This window comes from Poecilia mexicana, unplaced genomic scaffold (genome assembly GCF_051168715.1).
Source record: "Poecilia mexicana isolate PSO_F unplaced genomic scaffold, ASM5116871v1 scaffold_18, whole genome shotgun sequence".
Classification (NCBI taxonomy): domain Eukaryota; kingdom Metazoa; phylum Chordata; class Actinopteri; order Cyprinodontiformes; family Poeciliidae; genus Poecilia; species Poecilia mexicana.
Window position 1 is genome coordinate 23,149,354 of NW_028263387.1, and position 19,007 is coordinate 23,168,360.

The 19,007-nt window shown below is 37.6% G+C and overlaps 2 protein-coding genes across 2 annotated transcripts; both read right to left on the reverse strand.

Moving 5' to 3' along the window:
* Positions 1-1,827: 1,827 nt before the first annotated feature.
* Positions 1,828-5,758, reverse strand: LOC106907976 (uncharacterized). Its single transcript, XM_014973894.2, has 2 exons — positions 5,568-5,758; positions 1,828-3,915 (listed from the first exon to the last, which is right to left on the reverse strand). The coding sequence occupies exons 1-2, from the start codon at positions 5,641-5,643 to the stop codon at positions 2,618-2,620; spliced, it is 1,374 nt and encodes a 457-aa protein (XP_014829380.2). The 5' UTR covers positions 5,644-5,758; the 3' UTR covers positions 1,828-2,617.
* Positions 5,759-8,696: 2,938 nt separating this feature from the next.
* LOC106907974 (uncharacterized) lies at positions 8,697-14,939 on the reverse strand. The gene is made up of 2 exons (XM_088015754.1): positions 14,667-14,939; positions 8,697-11,176 (listed from the first exon to the last, which is right to left on the reverse strand). Exons 1-2 carry the CDS (start codon positions 14,728-14,730, stop codon positions 8,835-8,837), a joined length of 2,406 nt encoding a protein of 801 aa, XP_087871880.1. The 5' UTR covers positions 14,731-14,939; the 3' UTR covers positions 8,697-8,834.
* Positions 14,940-19,007: the final 4,068 nt, after the last annotated feature.

A 19,007-nucleotide genomic window follows, 5' to 3' on the forward strand; every position in this document is an offset into this window, starting at 1 on the left:
GGAAGAGAGACAGGTGTAGGCGATGGTCCTGTCCTGGTCTCGTCTTTCTAGTAGAAGCCCATGCTCTATGGCAGTGTTTTTCAACCTCTTTTGAGCCAAGGTACACTGTTTTAATTTAAAAAATCTCGAGGCACACCACCAACCAAAAATGTAAACAAAGATACTCTGTAGTCGCCTATATTATATATATAGTCATTCTTATCAAAGTATCTTGAATAGGAATCAAATAAACACAAAAATGTATTTTTTTTTATCACATTTTACATTTCTTATTTCAAATTGCATGTAACATGTCCACTTCAAAAATACACCTGAACACCTGGACAGGGCCACAACACTGTGGTGTTAAATTTAAAGAAGTTGTTGAAAACTTCAAAGTGTTTTACAAACTAATCCACAAGCATTCTTTTAGCCAGAATACAGAAAATAATTCTTATTCTGAAAGAAGCAATAATATTTGGGAAAGATTTCACTGTTACAATATGAAGAGTTGCATGTACAAAATGTTAATATCTGTATATTTTACCCATCTAATGTGAAACCTGTGCATGTTTGGATGAAAACAGCTGATTTCCTGGCAGAAATTGAAGAAAGACAAAGAGAAAGAAGAAAGACAGCTCTCTGTCTCTCTCTGGTTTTAGTTTTTATACTAACCAGGCTTGAGAAGCTCACTTCACACAGACATGTTGTCGGAAATGGACCCATGTTCTTTCCAACTACTGCTGAGCTTCACTGTCTTTTCCATCACTGCTACCTGTAACATTCATGCATCACTAATTCTCTGGTTTTAATGTAAAAAAAAAACAGTAATTACCACTGCTAAATTACCAGTAGTGGTAATTTTCTTACCACTACTGCCATCTAGTGGTAAGAAAATTACATCATTACGCCGCTAGTCACTGCTACAGCAGACACTCGAAGATGGCATTATTTGCAGATAATTCATTTTCAAAAAATCTTTTAAAACCAATTACCGTATTTTTCGGACTATAGAGCTCACCATACTAGCACCTTCAATTTTTTTTTTGAAAAAAAAAAAAAAACTGGAAGCTGCTCTCGGTTTTCCGTAAGGACCCAGCAGAGGGCTGCGTCCTATGAAATCTGCTGGATATATTAAGGACGCAGCACTACGTCTCCAAAGTCGAACCACGGTTTTTATACCGAGCTTAAGTGCAGCGGCTTTATTTCCCTCCTGTAGTGGCAGATCGACAGCCCTCAACTTAAAAGCTGCATCATATGAGTTTGAAAACATTTCTCCGTCGTGCCTGCTGCTAGCATGTGGTTGTTCTAAATGAAAATTAGCGCATTCTTCTTTGATTTACAATTTGACTTCTAATGGTTCACTTCCTGCTAGAGAGCCCCCTGGTGGTTGAAGAAAAATATACAGAAAAGCCACACCGGGCTACAATCCGCAAGTTTCAAAGCTTAGGAAAAAAGTAGCAGCTTATAGTCCGGAGGTACCGTAGGTGAAATTGAATAATTTCCACGGCACACCTGACGATCACTCACGGCACACTAGCATGCCGCGGAACAGTGGTTGAAAAACACTGCTCTATGGTTACAGTTTTGTAGCGCTGCCATGTTTTGACTCCATTACTTTTTGCAGCTTGATATTTGGGCCTCCATAAAAATGGTCAGTTCTTAAGATAGGACCTAGATTTATGAATGATTCCCTAGAAATAAGCAACTGTGAGTGAAAAGTTAAGAAAAATACTGGCTTAAAAAGACAGATGCTTGGCAGAAATGATGAGAGAGAAGACTCAAGAAGCAGAAACTTTTACATGGGTCAAAATCCATGACTGAACCAAAAAAAGACTAAGACCATCATTATGGTTAAAAAAAACTTTTGTATAAGAATGATATAGAAACAGTTTTTGCTAGTCACATTTCTATCTGAATCTACATCAACACAGAAAAATAAAAACCTTCTTGAACAAATAATGTGTTACAGATAAAAAACCAAAAAAACTAACATGGGTATAAATGACTTTTCAGTTCAGTCAACTTAACAAGAATAAAGTCAATGCAGATGTTTTAACAAAAAAGGAAAACATCTCAGGTTTCATCATAGCTTTGCAAAAGTCAGTAACATCTGAATTGTTTCTATCATACAATCAACAATTTTTTTCTCCCTGAATCAGAAACTCGAGAAAGAAATGAAAATGAATTAAGATTCAACTCCAGAATAAAAACTTGAATCTGAATATACTTACACCAACAGTAACAGTTACTGTGCATTCTCTGACCAAAATTAATAAAATAAAACAAGTACAAAGAATAGACATACAATGACAGCTTTACAAGTCTAAATCTGAAAGAATCCAAATCCATCGTTACTTCAAGAGATAAACAGACTATTAATATGTCACTAGACAAAAAAAAAAACATTTAAAATGCCTGCTCATCTTTTCGTAAGACTTAATATCTCAAAAACCCTTTTAAATGAAAACAAAACTGACTAAATAAAGTGAAAGTTTAGTGTTTTAGATAAATGTCCTGTTTTAAATGCTTTTCTTCTCTAAACTGCTACATTATAGAAATGTTACTCAGCTGTAATTAGTCTGATTCCAAACTGTGAGATATTGTGTTTTGGTACTTGAGGGTCAGATTATACTGTTCATTCTGTATGAGTCCTCATGTGACGAGTTAAATTGCTCTTATAACTAAAACCTTTTCGACAAGTCCCACATAAGAAAAGCTTCTTGCCTGCGTGACTCCTCATGTGAACAGTTAAATTGCCATTTTGACGGAAACTTTTTCCACAAGTCCCACAAGAAAATGGTTTCTCTCTTGTATGAGTCCTCATGTGGGAAGTTAAATACCTTTTATGGCTGAACCTTTTTCCACAGGTTCCACAAGAGAAAAGCTTCTCACTCGTATGTATCTGTATGTGGCCAATTAAATCAGTTTTGATTTTGTAACTTTTTCCACAGGTCCCACATGAGAAAGGTCTCTCATCTGTATGAGTTATCATGTGACGAGTTAAAGTGTATTTATGACTGAACCTTTTACCACATGTCTCACAAGAGTAACGCTTCTCATTAGTATGCATCGTTATGTGCCAAGATAAACCACTTCTGTTTCTGAAACTTTTTCCGCAGGTCCCACATGAAAAAGGCATCTCACCTGTATGAGTCCTCATGTGATGAGTTAAATTGATTTGACTGCGGAAACCTTTGCCACAGGTCCCACATAAGAAAGGTTTTTCACCTGTGTGAATCCTCATGTGATCAACTAAATTAGATTTGGTTATGAAACTTTTTCCACAGGTCCCACATGAGAAAGGTTTCTCACCTGAGTGAACTTTCATATGATAAATTAATCCACCCTTGTGGCCATAACTTTTTCCACAAGCTGAACATGTGAAGGACTTTTTGCCCATGTGAGTTCTCATGTGTGTTGTCAATAAACTTGCCTGATTAAAGGATTCATCACAAATTTTACAAGAATATAATTTTTGGTCTGGATGAGCTTTCTTGTGTGTTTTTTGTTTTGAACCCTCAGTTTTACCTTTCTGACGTTTGGTTTTCTGACACATTTCATCTCGTTTCTGCTTCTCATCTCTGTTTCTTGGGTCTTCAGATTTGCTTCTTTCCTGTTCCTGGTTCTCATCCTCAGCAGAGCCATGAGAGATGAGTTGGTTCCTCTGTGGTTCTGTTTCATTGTGCATTATTTGCACATTAGAAGGATTCACCAAAATGTCATCAGTCTCCTGTTTCAGCACAAGATGCTCTTCATCCTGACTGATGCAGAGTGGCTTCTCTTCCTCTTTGAACTGTTGATGTTCTGGTTCTTCTTGCTCCTGTTTTATCTGCAGAGGTTCTGGTTCCTCTTCTTTTAAAGTGGAGTTCCCCTCCTGGTGGCTGAGCTCAATGAGAATCCCTTCCTCTTTACAAATGCAACAACGTTGGAGATCTGAACAAAAACACAAACCAAAAACTTTTAATTTGTAGTCAAACTACTTTAAGGCCTTGATCAGACTTTGACTTGGAGGCCCCACTTGCTGCTAAAATTATCAGCACCTCTAACAGCTTCTGTGTTAGATTTAGTGTAATCTGGGAGAAGAAGTCTAGTTTGATCAACCTAAAAAGCAGTCATTGATAATTGCAGTTTACTAATTTGTATTTGTGAACAAAGAGCTCGAACTCAAAGATTAAACTCACAGCATCAGACTGTTGATATGGTAACAACACAATCTAACTATGAATATTGTTCACATTTAAGTAGTGGCCGATCACCAATTCCGAAAATTAAGGAAATCAGGGCCAATTTATTGATGCTCTCTTATTTTCCAGACACCAAAAAATGGCTGGCCGGTTTGGAAGGCAAGCAAGAAAAATATCCAAAATGTGAATTGTCCACAATAATCCCCATTTTAATAAAATGTTTTGTTGTTCCAGGGAAACTCAGATCTATTGAGATTCTGACAGTGAGGACAAGAAAAGCCACAGATCAAGAAAAAATAAATCTGTGGAGACTGTGTGTCTCCACACAGCCACATCTTCTACCATTGTTATATAAAACTTAAAATGTAGCCGATATTTGAAATTAGTTTGACTAGATACATTTTAAGATATCTATAATAAAGCTATGATTAGACAAAACATGTATTTGAAATATCTTCCATGAAATTCTGAAAAGTATAAATGGCGTCAGATTTACCATGTGGTTTCATGAAGGTTTCTTCAATTAAAGATATCAACTGTGAATTACTGCCTGAGACATATTTCAGATAATTAATAATAGAATATCTTATTTATAGGCAGAATTCTTGCTGCTGAAGGACACCGTACAAAATATATAAAAACAATAAAAGATATGTTAGAAAACCTCATCAAAAAGAATCACCAAGACAAAACTGAACTGAAACCACCAAACATCTTAATGGTAAATCTGATGTCATTTATACTGGTCAGGATGTAATTAAAGGTAAATCAAAGGCATATTTTGTTTGGTCAAAAACATAATTATATTGTTTAAACATATCTAGTCAGGAACTAATTTCAGATACATTGAATGAAGGAGCAGTGAAGCCCATTTAATGATAGAACTGCTGTTGGAGCCGAAATGCTATTTAAGGGAGATGTCTTTTTCATAAGGACCGTCTGGTCAAATTGGCTTGACTCTTTTCCTTCTATGTACGTGCAAAGCGCTAATGGAACCAAAACATGACTTGGGAAGAATGCTGTTTGTACAAGATCAACAATTTGAGGTAAATTGTTCTCGCCAGCAATTCTGAAATGGAGCAGATGTTGAGTTCGTGAGGTCCAAAATATTTTAAAGGTCGTCCAATACACACTCAGTATAAAGTGTGCCAGGATCCTTCGGGAAAACAACAGTTACACGCCATTGGTTGAAACTATACTAATATTTATAATCGACCTGCCCTCCCGAACCTCCTGATGACCAACCAGTGCTCTGCTTCTGTCATATCTATCAGTTGATTTAATTTCGTAAAACATTCATTCTAGTCTCGCACATGTTTCCTCCTGTTTGTCTCGTGCTTTTCCTCCAGCTTTTCTCCAGTTTCGCGCTTCATATCAGTAAAACATGAAGGTGTTTCGTACCTATCCGGTGTAAGAGGATCTTCGGTATCCGGGTAAAATCCAGCAGTCTGCGCTGACCCTCCATCTCTTCCTCCATCTAGACGTTGACTTCTTTCAGGTCTGTGAATGTTTCTTCAACACAAGCTAACAGTTTGTTGATAAGCGTGTATCGAAGTTTTTGTTGCTTGGAGCAGGATATGACGTGTGAAGCCGCGCGAACGGTGTTATGCCCAGAAACGCATGCCTGCCCAAAATTGCATCCCCTGTCGCGGGAGCGCGCATCGCTCTAAAGTCTCGCATATTGACGAGAAAACGGACTAAAATATGACCGAAGAGGAAATTTTTAAAGATATTTGTAACATTATCACGTTTCTTAACCATGGAATCCCTAAAACGGTGGGTTTTATTTCACAAATTACTTTAAATAAATACGGTTTTTACACATTTATTGACACATATGGTAATATAATAATAATTTATGGTCCAACGACTCATTTTAACCACTGAGTCGTTGGACCAGATGGGGAAGGTCAACGACATAACTAGAATCCTAACCCCAATCCATATTTCCCAAAACCGCATCCCTTTGCTAATTTGAAGAATTAAAGAGTTAAGAGAGAAATAACTTTATAACCAGAATAGTTCCATGAACTGCTGGTATAAGTTTTAAATCAGTAGGATAATATTTGAGGAGAATAAAGAGGGGATGCATATTTTGGCAGGCTCAAAATCCATATTGCCAAAAAATGCATCCCGGTGCTAATTGGGGAAATAAAGAGCTGAAGGGATTTAATCTCTTCTACGTAATGACACTTGTTCTCTGAGCTAATGCTATAATTTTTATATCAACAGGATGGATGCAAATATTTTCAGGCTCATAAATTAAAATGCATCCCCTCCTACATTAACAGACTAGAAAGTTACGCATGATATAAAATGTTCTACATAGTGGGCCTCTGTTTTGTAATGCTTTTAAGCTATTATGGTAAAAGGCAAAGCAGAGAATTTCAAACAATTTGCAGAGAACGTTTTCCACAGAGAGGACTGAAAAAAAGTTCGACTCATATGTGTCAATAAATGTGTAAAAACCGTATTTATTTCAAGTAATTTGCGAAATAAAACCCACCATTTCAGGGATTACATGGTTAAGAAACGTGATAATGTTACAAATATCTTTAAAATTTCCTCCTCGGTAACATTTCAGTCCAGTTTCTCGTCAATATGCGAGAGCGATGCGCGCTCCCGCGACAGGGGATGCAATTTTGGGCAGGCATGCGTTTCTGGGCATAACACCGGCCCCGCCCCTTTCTCTCTGCTACAGCGAGTTGTACGTGGCTCATTAAGAAGCAAGGAGCACACCATAAGAGAGATAGAGACGGAGTGAGAAAGTAAGAGAGAAAGAGAGATCCCCATTTTTTCCCTCTGGCTGTTCAGCTCTTATTGCTCATGGACTTTGTTTTGATTAGCATGACAGCCTTGTGACCAATCAAATGTGAGAATATGGGACCGTACCATTATGTGAAAACATACAGGGGGAAAAAACGCAACAGTAAGGTTAGTCCATCCCCTCATCAATACTCTGGTGAGGAGCAGTGAGTTACAAAAATCCATGAATATATCCAACACCTGGAATAAAAGCAGCATCTGGCTGAATATTAAATATATTTAATGATGAATTATTATTTATGGGTATGTTTGGTAGATTTGCTTGCAGTGCTTTGTTCTTGTTAAAAATGTAAAAGTTTGATTAAAATGTTGTACAAAAGGAAGGATGTTTGCTTTCGCAACAGAACAAATACATAAAATTAAGGAAGTACAAGGCTTTTCACGTAGGGAGCAATTAAACAAAGATTTATCATACAAGACATTCCTATTTGTCCAACTATGTTAATATATGAGGCTGCAGATGATCATAAATAAAGAGCCGGCTCTCTGAAAAGGGAAAACCGCCTGAAAGATTCCCTTGAAATATTTGAATATTTAATCATATTCTGAGGAATTTTAAGTGCAAGAGCAAAAGAGAAGTAAAACTAGTTTAAACAGATGTTGGAGAGAAATTATGAATTCATAAAGAAAATGGAAGAGACAAGAAGTAGGTACTGGTAGACCTTTTACATGGGTCCCATCCTCTACTAAACTGAAAAAAGAAAAAGACCATCATTAAGGTAAACAAACTTTATTATCCAAGAATTATATAGAAACAGCTTTTTGCTACAAACATCTTAATGTGAAATTTAAGCTATAGCAACAATACGTTTTCTAATATTCTAAATAATAAAAAAACCTTCTCAAACAAATATCCACATGAAAAAAGACAAATGGATAAAAACATAACTTTTCAGCTTAGAGTAAATTCAACAAGAATAAAGTCAATGCAGATGTTTTAACAAAAGAGGAAAACATCTCAGGTTTCATCATAACTTAGAAAAACATAGCAATAGCTGCATTGTTGCCATCATAAAATCAACTGTATTTCCCACATGAAACAGAAACTCAAGAGAAAATAAACAAAATATATTGAATTTTAGAATTAAAAAAGAAATATTCTCAATGGGCATTTAATTTGTAACACCAAACATACATCTTCTGAGCAAAAGTATTTAAGTAGAACAAATAACTATAAAATAGAAGACATACAAAAACATCAAACTTTGATAAGTCTAAATCTGAAAGCAATCAAATCCACTGTTCCTTTAAGATGAAATTAATACAATTAACTTCACTTGGGGGGAAAAAAAACATTTTAAAAATGCATCCATAAGTTCTTAAAACACTTCTTATCTCACGTAAAGACCCTTTCAAATGGAGAGACACAAATAACAGACCAAAGTAAATGCAGTATTATGGTTAAACCTATTTGAAATGCTATTTTCTCTAAACTGCTACATTGTAAGAATGTCATCCAGCCGTAATTACTCTGCTTTCAAACGGCTAGTTTCTGAGAATCCTGTCATACTTGTATGGGTTTTCATATGAACATTTAACATGCACTGTTGACGGAAACTTTTTCCACATGTTTCACATGAGAAAGGCTTCACACCTGTATGAGCCATCATGTGAGAATCTAAAGCTGATTTATAAAGGAAAGCTTTTCCGCAAGTACCACATGAGTAACGCTTTTCATCTGTATGAGTTCTCATGTGAGAAGTTAACCTGTGTTTTATACGGAAACCTTTTCCACAGGTCCCACACGAGAAAGGCTTCTCACCTGTATGAGCCATCTTGTGATAATCTAAAGCTGCTTTATAATGGAAACCTTTTCCGCAAGTACCGCATGAGAAAGGCTTTTCACCTGTGTGTCCTCATGTGATAAGATAAACCTTTTCTGGTCTTGTAATTCTTTCCACAGGACTTACATGAGAAAGGCTTTTCATCTGTATGAGTTGTCATGTGATCAGTTAACCTGGATTTTAGACGGAAACCTTTTCCACAGGTTCCACATAAGAAAGGCTTTTCATCTGTATGAATTTTCATGTGAAAATTTAAACTGTCCTTTGAATGGAAACTTTTTCCACAGGTCCCACATGAGAAACGCTTCTCACCTGTATGAGTTGTCATGTGATCAGTTAACCTGGATTTTCGACTGAAACCTTTTCCACAGGTTCCACATAAGAAAGGCTTCACACCTGTATGAAGCATCATGTGAGAATCTAAAGTTGATTTATATAGGAAACGTTTTCCGCAAGTACCACATGAGAAACGCCCTTCATCTGTATGAGTTCTCATGTGAGAAGTTAAAGGACTTTTTGTGTAGAAACTTTTCCCACAGGTCCCACATGAGAAAGGCTTCTCACCTGTATGAGTCATCATGTGACAAGTTAAACAGTATTTTTGAGCAAAACTTTTTCCACAGGTCACACATGAGAAAGGCCTCTCACCTGTATGAGCTCTCATGTGAGAACGTAAACCTGATTTCCTAATGAAGCTTAGTCCACAAGTCTCACATGAGAAAGGCTTTTCACCTGTATGAGTCCTCATGTGAACATCTAAAGCTTCTTTCTGACTGCAACCTTTTCCACAGATCCCACATGAGAAAGGCTTCTCACCTGTATGAGCCCTCAAGTGAACACTTAATTGGCTGTTTTTACGGAAACATTTTCCACAGGTCCCACATGAGAAAGGCTTTTCACCTGTATGTGTCCTCATATGATAAGACAAACCATGTCTGGTCTTGTAATTATTTCCACAAGACTTGCATGAGTAAGGCCTCTCATCTGTATGAGTCCTCAGGTGTTCAGTTAAATGTCTTTTTTGAGAGAAACTTTTTCCACAAGTCCCACATGAGTAAGGCTTCTCACCTGTATGGGTCCTTATGTGAACAGTTAATTGACTTCTTTGAGAGAAACCTTTTCCACAGGTCCCACATGAGAAAGGCTTTTCACCTGTATGAGTCCTCATGTGAACAGTTAATTGACTTCTTTGAGAGAAACCTTTTCCACAGGTCCCACATGAGTAAGGTTTCTCACCTGTATGAGTCCTTATGTGAACAGTTAATTGACTTCTTTGAGAGAAACCATTTCCACAGGTCCCACATGAGAAAGGCTTCTCACCAGAATGAGTTCTCATGTGAATAAGTAACATACATTTGCGTGTGAAATGTTTTCCACAATTCATACATGAGTAAGGCTTCTCACATGTGTGAATCTTTGCATGCTGTTGTAATTGAGATTTGCCTTTGAAACTTCTTCCACAAGTCACACAAGAGAAAGGTCTCTCAGCTGTGTGAGTACTTGTGTGAACAGTTAAACTTCTTTTGAAGATGAACCTTTTTCCACAGCTCAAACATGAAAAAGGCCTCTCATCCGTGTGAATCCTCATGTGACCCAGTAAATCAGATTTGCGTATGAAACCTTTTCCACAATTCACACACGAGAAAGGCTTTTCACCTGTGTGAATCGTCATGTGATCAAGTAAAGAATGTTTACATTTAAAACTTTTTCCACAGGTCACACATGGGAAAGGCTTCTGACCTGAGTGAATCTTCATGTGAACAACTAAAATAGATTTGGTTATGAAACTTTTTCCACATGTCACACATGAGAAAGGTTTCTCACCTGAGTGAACTTTCATATGACAAATTAATCCACCCTTGTGGCCATAACTTTTTCCACAAGTTGAACATGTGAAGGGCTTTTTGCCCATGTGAGTTCTCATGTGTGTTGTCAATAAACTTGCTTGATTAAAGGATTCATCACAAATTTTACATGAATATAATGTTTGGTCTGGGTGAACTTTCTTCTGTGTTTTTTGTTTTGAACTCTCAGTTTTACCTTTCTGATGTTTGGTTTTCTGACATATTTCATTTCGTTTCTGCTTGTCATTTCTTTTTCTTGGGTCTTCAGAATTTCTTCCTTCCTGATCCTGGCTCTCAGGAGAGTCATGAGAGATGAGTTGGTTCCTCTGTGGTTCTGTTTCATTGTGGATTGTTTGCACATTAGAGGGATTCACCAAAATGTCAGTCTCCTGTTTCAGCACAAGATGCTCTTCATCTTTACTGGTGCAGAGGCGCTTCTTCTTCTCCTTGAACCTTTTTTGTTCTTTTTCCTCTTGATCTAAAGTGGAGTTCCCCTTTTGGTTGCTGAGCTCACTGACAACCCGGTCCTCTTTACGCACACAGCATTGTGGGAGATCTGTATAAAAAGACATAAGAAAAGCTCTTAATGATCAATCAAACAATGAACCATTTTCTTTAACCCATTAATGCATCTAAACAGCCTTTTTGGGTTATTCTACAATTACAAACTTTTAAGTATGAAAATTAACCAATGTGGTTCTTCTGACCAGAAAAGTAGATGTCATTCTGGCATCTAGCAAATAGAAATAATTTTAGTAATTCAAAGCTAAGGATGGATTTAACAGCAGACTGTGAGAAAAAAAAAAAAAACTCAGGGTTTCCTCCAGTGTATGATAAGCCTGGCAGGCCATCAGACTTTTCTTACACACCCACCAAGCTAAGGTAATTTTATTTATATAGCACATTTTCAGCAACAAGGCTTTACATGAACAAAGCGCTTTATGTGAATTTAAAGGAAATACAAACAAAATAACAAATGAAACAAAGAAAGAAAGAAAGAAAGAATCTAATATTGATCTAAAGTATGTAAACTAGGAGCTCCTGTTCAGGGTTGCTAAGTTTCCTCTGGTCTAATTTCATTTCTGGGTTGGGAGAGCAGGAGTCTGAAAAATAGTCTAACGATGTTGATCCAGAAGTTTCCTCCGGGCTTCTGGTCTCTGCATCTGAATAGTGAGTAGTCGACAGTTTCTGATAAGCTAAGCTAAAGAGTGTCTAATTAATTCCTTTTCTGGGTTAAAGTGAGTACTTCACAATTCTAAATCCTTTTCTAGGTTAAAAGTAATATAAACTAAGTTGATTCTGATTCCATTTCTGGACTGTATAATATTGATCTAAATAGTGTACATGCGTGGGTTTCCTCCGGGTTTTCCGGTTTCCTCCCACAGTCCAAAAACATGACTGTCAGGTTAATTGGCCTTTCCAAATTGCCCCTAGGTGTGAGTGTGTGTGTGTGGATGGTTGTGTGTCCTGTGTGTCTCTGTGTTGCCCTGCGACAGACTGGCGACCTGTCCAGGGTGTACCCTGCCTCTCGCCTGGAACGTTAGCTGGAGATAGGCACCAGCAAACCTCCCGACCCCACTAAGGGACAAGGGTGAAAGAAAATGGATGGATGGATAGTGCACTCCACAATTTCTAATATTGCTAATAAACTAATAAAATAATTTTCTGGGTTAAATAGGGGCAAAACAAAGACATGAGTGAAGGTGGTGACATCAAGGGACCATGAAATCAGGAGGCTCAGTCTCCCGGCAAAGTCCGATAGAAGTGTTGTTTATTGAGGAATGATGACCTTGGGAGCGCTCAGCTCCACAGCTCCATGGATACAGGAGGGGGTGAGGAGGGAAAGAGCGTTATGTTTACATATCTTCAAGAAGATTAGAAATAAGCAGCCCTTCCAATGCGACACAGGGAAAGCCAATTCAGAAACAGAATATCTTAGGTTGGGAAGATTATAAATTTCAATCTTTCCTAAAGTCTCTCCGATACATCTCAGTTCCCAATCATCCAAATTAGTTTGGTTGTTCCACTGAGCCGAAACTAACAACTTCTCCTAGATTGATTCCAACTCCTTAGTGAGTTTTAGAGTCCTCGTCTCTGTCCACGTCACCAACAGTCTGAGTGTTCGCTAGTTTGGCCAAGTTCATCACAAATTTGTCGATAATCCAGGAATCCAAACAGCAGAAATCCTGTTATGAATAAATCCAGGGTGAATCCCACCGGGTGTGTCCCTGCAGGACAAGAGGGCTCTCCTGTGACCAGACTTCATGTCAAACATTTTATCGATTGCATTGAGAGATTGGTTGACCAGATCCATAATTTGTAGATTCGGAGGATGTGCAAAGAAAGGCTCCAAAAATATGGAAAAAGACAGGACAAAAACAGAGCAAACAGGGCAGGCATGGGCAGGGAGGGAGCAGAGGAAAAAAGCGTCCGCCTTCTTCAAGAGCGGACGCATTTATTTATTTATTCAAGGTTTTTGTAAATCGGTAACTGTGACAATAAGGATGGGTCAAAACAGGGGTGTCAAACTCATTTTGGTTTAGGGGCATTGTGGGCTGTTGGTTGACTGTCCTAGTCCTTCTAACACTAGGCGTTGCTAATTTTCTGCAGGAAACCCTGACTATATTTTATTATTTAGTGCAGTCTGTTCAGGCCAGATAATTGTGTTGTACAACGTTCTCACTTCCACCTATGAGTAGTCGATTAATTCTAAGTGATATACCACTCTAATAGGATTCTTATTCATGCATTTATGCATGTCAGCATAGGGATATTTTTAACAATTGCTCAAAGAAAAATAGACAAGTTCCACGCAATAATCGTTTTCCTGTATTTAATGACATCAAAATCATCTGCTACATAAAAGATTAGTTTTCAGTAAAGTAACTCAGGTGTGAGGGCCCTCTGGTGTTGGAAACATGTACTACAGACACACTTGAATTTCAAAAGGACATGTTGGTCTTTATTTGCTTCATGTGAAGGTATTATGAATTTTTTTGCTTGACGGGACTCTGGGTTCTTGGGTTGGGTTTGGTTTCTGTGCTTTTCTGTTCCTCTTCAGTTCACTTTATTTGAGCCCTTCTTAGTCATCCTAGTTTCATTAACTTATGTTAATTTACTATTTTGGCTAAATAAGTTCATCAGTGTTTCTAGTTATGTTTATTTCTCAGTTTTTTAACTACTCTAGTTTAATCAGGTTTTATGTCATTAGGTCTAGATATTCTGCAGTATCAGAATTATTTTCTGTTCCCCTGTATTCTCTCCCTTCTTCTCCTATGTCACTTTCTCTTCCCTGGTCCTCAGCCTGGTTCCTGCCCAACTACTCACACCTGCGGTCAGTTCCCTCATTAGTCCAGATTCGTTGTTCCCACTATCAACCTCTAAGTATTCCTGCTCCTGAATTTCACCCACTAATCGATGGATCATATCTACTCAAGTTAACCCCTTGTGCTTCCCTGTATTTTCCTCATATCTCACAAGGATTAATTAAATCAATACACAGGATAGACCCGCAGTAATAACAGTAGAATACATGAAATCAGAAAAACAAAAAACAAAAAACTAGTTGGTCTCTGGTGAATTAGTGTTGTCTGTTATGGTAATTCTCCTTTTGGGTGATTCGAGTTTAAATTAAGTGGATAAGACAAGTACAGAGGGGACTTGTTAATTTTACGAAAAACACCATCTATAGAGACGGCAAAAATTACCGCGCTTATTTTGGTCATTGAATGTCATTTTGAACACCATCACGCATAAAAAGCAGCATTGAATGACCAGAATTAACGCTGTAATTTTCGGCTTTCAGGAGGTAGTCTTACAACAGCGTGTTCAATGAATTTATAAGCTTTATAAGCAGTTTATATGAATTCATAAACCGGGATTTTTGTGCGACTCTTTAGTCAAATTGGAAATGTGGCTAGCCGCATTTCATTGCTAATTTAAAACACTCTCCCGCGTTTTTTTTACTTTTAGTTGTCTCGCGTATTTCGTCCAGGTTTTGTCCGCTTTGGTACTTCATATCAGTAAAAAAGTTAAAGTTTTCGTACCTATTCGGCATAAAATGATCACTGGTGTCCTGGCGGAATCCAGCAGAGCATATTTATCATTCATCTCTTCGTCGGACTTGACGTTACATTTTTTCAACTCTGTGAATGTTTCTTCAGCAGGAGTTACCTGCCCGTTGGTAAAAGAAGCTGAACGGATTTCACCCCACTAAAATCTCTCAAATATGTACATAAAACACCAAACCGTTCTTCAAACTACCGTCCTACAGCAGAAAGGCTAACGCTACAATCTGTCCTGTGTCTTTATCTTCCGTGTGTGTCACTGTTGCTCGAACTTTTGGTTCCTCTTTGATTTTTCTGCTTCGTTCCTTCACTTTCAATATTCAGTGATATTGAATATTTTAAGAAAATGAATTCGAATTTTATTGAAAGGTTGGTTGCTAGTGGAGTTTTAGAAAATTGCTTCTTTTAGTAGTTTGTATAATTTTTGAAATTGTATACTCAGTCACGTGGTACGGCCCACTCGCGCGGTTTCAAACGTCACATCCTGCTCCAGCAACAGAAGCCTTGATACACTCTTCACAAAAATCTTGTTTGTTTACTCGACGCAGGCCCCGAAGCCTCGGCACAGAAAGCACATCGCTAGTTTTAGGTAAATATGTGAGTATTTGCTGTAAAATGTCTTCGCTTCCGCCTCAGAGAGAGTTTATCAACGAGCTGTTAACTCCTGCTGAAATATCATTCACAGAGTTTTAAAAAATCAGGGTAAAGTCCGAGGAAAAGATGGAGGATCAGCGCAGACTGCTGGATTTTAGCCGGACACCGAAGATCATCTTACACAGGATAGGTACGAAACACCTTCACGTTTTACTGATGATATGAGGCACGAAAGCGGAGAAAAGCTGTTGGAAAAACACGAGACAGATTAAAGGAAACAATGTGTGAGACCGAATTAGGATGAATGTTTTACAGAATTAAATTAACTGATAAGACAGAAACAGAGCACTGGTTGGACAACGGGAGGATTAAAAAAATATATTGTTAAATATTATTATTATTCCATAAAGTCCATCAGCCTTTGCTGACGCAGGCATTTCTATCATTAAATGGGCTTTACCAATTTTTCACTCTATGTATCTAAAATTAATTTCTGACTACATATGTTTAAACAGTATAATTATGATTTTGACCAGACAAAATATGTCTGAAGTAAATTTATTTACATCCTGACTAATATAAATGACATCAGATTTAAGATGTATGGCGATTTTAATTCAGTTTTATATTGGTGATTCTTTTTGACCATGAGCTTTTCTCATGATCAAAAAATTTATTTTATGTATTTTGTTCTGTGTGCTTGAGCATCAAGAAAGATGCCTATGAATAAAATATTCTATTTTTAAATATTCTATTAATTATGAAATACGTTTCAGACAGTAATTCACTGTATATTTCTTGAATTAAAACCTCCATGAAACATCATAGTAAATCTGATGTCATTTATTCTTTTCAGAATTTCTTTGAAGATATTTCAAATACATATTTTGTCTAGTCAGCATAGAGATATATCTAGTCATAAACTAGGGCTGTTGTTAACAAATATTATTGTAAACAAATATAAAACAAAGAATAATATTCATAGTTAGATTGTTTTGTTACCATAGCTACAATCTGATGCTGTGAGTTTAATCTTTGAGTTTGAGCTCTGTTTGTTCAAATTAGTAAACTAACTTATTGTTTTTAGGTTGCCCAGTTAAACTGCTCCCCTCTCAGATTAAATGTAATACAGAATCTGTTAGAGGTGCTGATGTTTTAGCAGCAAGAGGGGCCCCTAAATCAGATTCTGTTTAAGACCTGTTACGGAAATAAATAAGTCTTACCGTGAAACACTGTGTCAATGAAGAACAAATCAAAATGCATTTGATTATTATTTTATTAAGAAATTAGCAAAGAATATAGCAATAGCTCTACGGGCAAGTCCAGGGAAGTGAAGAAAAGATAAAAGGACATTGCTTTCAATATCCACCTGCCCTCTTGCAGAGATGGGAGAAAAAGGGAGAATCCCACCAGTTTCAGTTTACCGTGATCCTGATGGTTCAAACCCAGTTCAGAAATAACCTTTATTATGCGTTTCCAGCGAACTGCCTCCAACACGAAGGGTGCTTTATAGCTTTGATTGATTGATTGAAATAAAACAAAGTTTTGACATACCAGGCCTCATACAGCCTTGGACCGGCCCTGCATGATGGCTTAAATCTGCTGCATTGTGCAGAAATGCACAACAAATGAGAGATTTAATTAAATTCTCTTAATGTGGCTTTAGCAGCTCTTCCATTTGGTGTCTGTTGAGTTTTTAATAAGCGTCACAGAAACTGGTTTGGTTGGCAGAGCTTTATGGGACCGTATTTATTTAAAGTAATTTGCGAAATAAAACCCACCGTTTAGGGATTACATGGTTAAGAAACGTGATAATGTTACAAATATCTTTAAAATTTCCTCCTCCGTAACATTTCAGTCCAGTTTCTCGTCAATATGCGAGAGCGATGCGCGCTCCCGCGACAGGGGATGCAATTTTGGGCAGGCATGTGTTTCTGGGCATAACACCGGCCCCGCCCCTTTCTCTCTGCTACAGCGAGTTGTACGTGGCTCATTAAGAAGCAAGGAGCACACCATAAGAGAGATAGAGACGGAGTGAGAAAGTAAGAGAGAAAGAGAGATCCCCATTTTTTCCCTCTGGCTGTTCAGCTCTTATTGCTCATGGACTTTGTTTTGATTAGCATGACAGCCTTGTGACCAATCAAATGTGAGCATCTGGCTGAATATTAAATATATTTAATGATGAATTATCATCATTATTATTATTATTATTTATGGGTATGTTTGGTAGATTTGCTTGCAGTGCTTTGTTCTTGTTAAAAATGTAAAAGTTTGATTAAAATGTTGTACAAAAGGAAGGATGTTTGCTTTCGCAACAGAACAAATACATAAAATTAAGGAAGTACAAGGCTTTTCACGTAGGGAGCAATTAAAAAAAGATTTATCATACAAGACATTCCTATTTGTCCAACTATGTTAATATATGAGGCTGCAGATAATCATAAATAAAGAGCCGGCTCTCTGAAAAGGGAAAACCGCCTGAAAGGTTTAGGGCTGAAACGATTCCTCGAATGATTCGAGTACCTCGATTACTAAAATTCCTCGAGGAAAATTTACCTGCCTCGAAGCTTCGTTAATTTATGTTTTATTAGTTAGCGCACCGTGTTCCGGCCGGGACTTCATTTGCGTTGCGCGGAGCTCTCACTTCCGCCTCTGAGTTGTTGACAAAAGCTAAGTCTCAGCGGCATAAAGTCCAATCTTCAAGATTGGCCCGTGGGGATTTTATTGATTGATGATAATGCCCGACTTTTTATCGTTTTTGGGGAACCAATAAGCATCCTTAAAATGACTGGGGGAATGCCTGGAGTACGGCAGCATTTCTCCTCCGGGGCTGCTGGTTGAAAGCGAACGGCGGGAAGAGCGCTGAGGTGAGCGGATAGACTGAACAGGGCGGGCGGCTGGTAGCTGATGCTTACCGTGTAAATGTAGCTTTACCGACGAACCGCACAATAAATTTCATATCCCGGTCTGAAGAAACGGGTGGCGGAGCGCGTCGTACATGGCTGGTAGATGAGTTTCTGAGTGTGACCAGTGAAGGTGTGGTAAATATCCCGTATTGCTTCCCCCCGTGTTCGTCCCCCGGTCTAACGGTTCGTCAGTCCGCTGGTCTATTTCCTCCCCTCCACCCCATGTTCGTTCATTCGCCCTCTCCTCCCACTCCAGGCGGCATTTCCCGTATTTTCAAACCCAAAGCGCGACAGGTTAGGTGGCAAGGTGAGTTTAATTAGATGAATACATAAACTAAAAGCTGGATTGTAGACATTTTTTATAAGCATATTTGTGAGCCTGCCTCTTTGTTATTAAATTCAATATAATTTCAGATTTTTCTATAACTTTTCTTCTGGTTAACTTAGAAAGTGAGCTATTATTGTTACAGGTTAGTTTTCTAAACTACAAAAAAGCAACTGTTAGGGATGCTCAAATATGAAAAATTGGACTGATATTGATATCTGATAGTAACACCGGTATTATGCCAGATTTACCAATATTTCATTTTATATATTTTTTTTATCCGATTACTCGATTAATCGTAAGAATAATCGATAGATTACTCGATTACTAAAATATTCGTTTACAACAGCCCTAGAAAGATTCCCTTGAAATATTTGAATATTTAATCATATTCTGAGGAATTTTAAGAGCAAGAGCAAAAGAGAAGTAAAACTAGTTTAAACAGATGTTAGAGAGAAATTATGAATTCATAAAGAAAATGGAAGAGACAAGAAG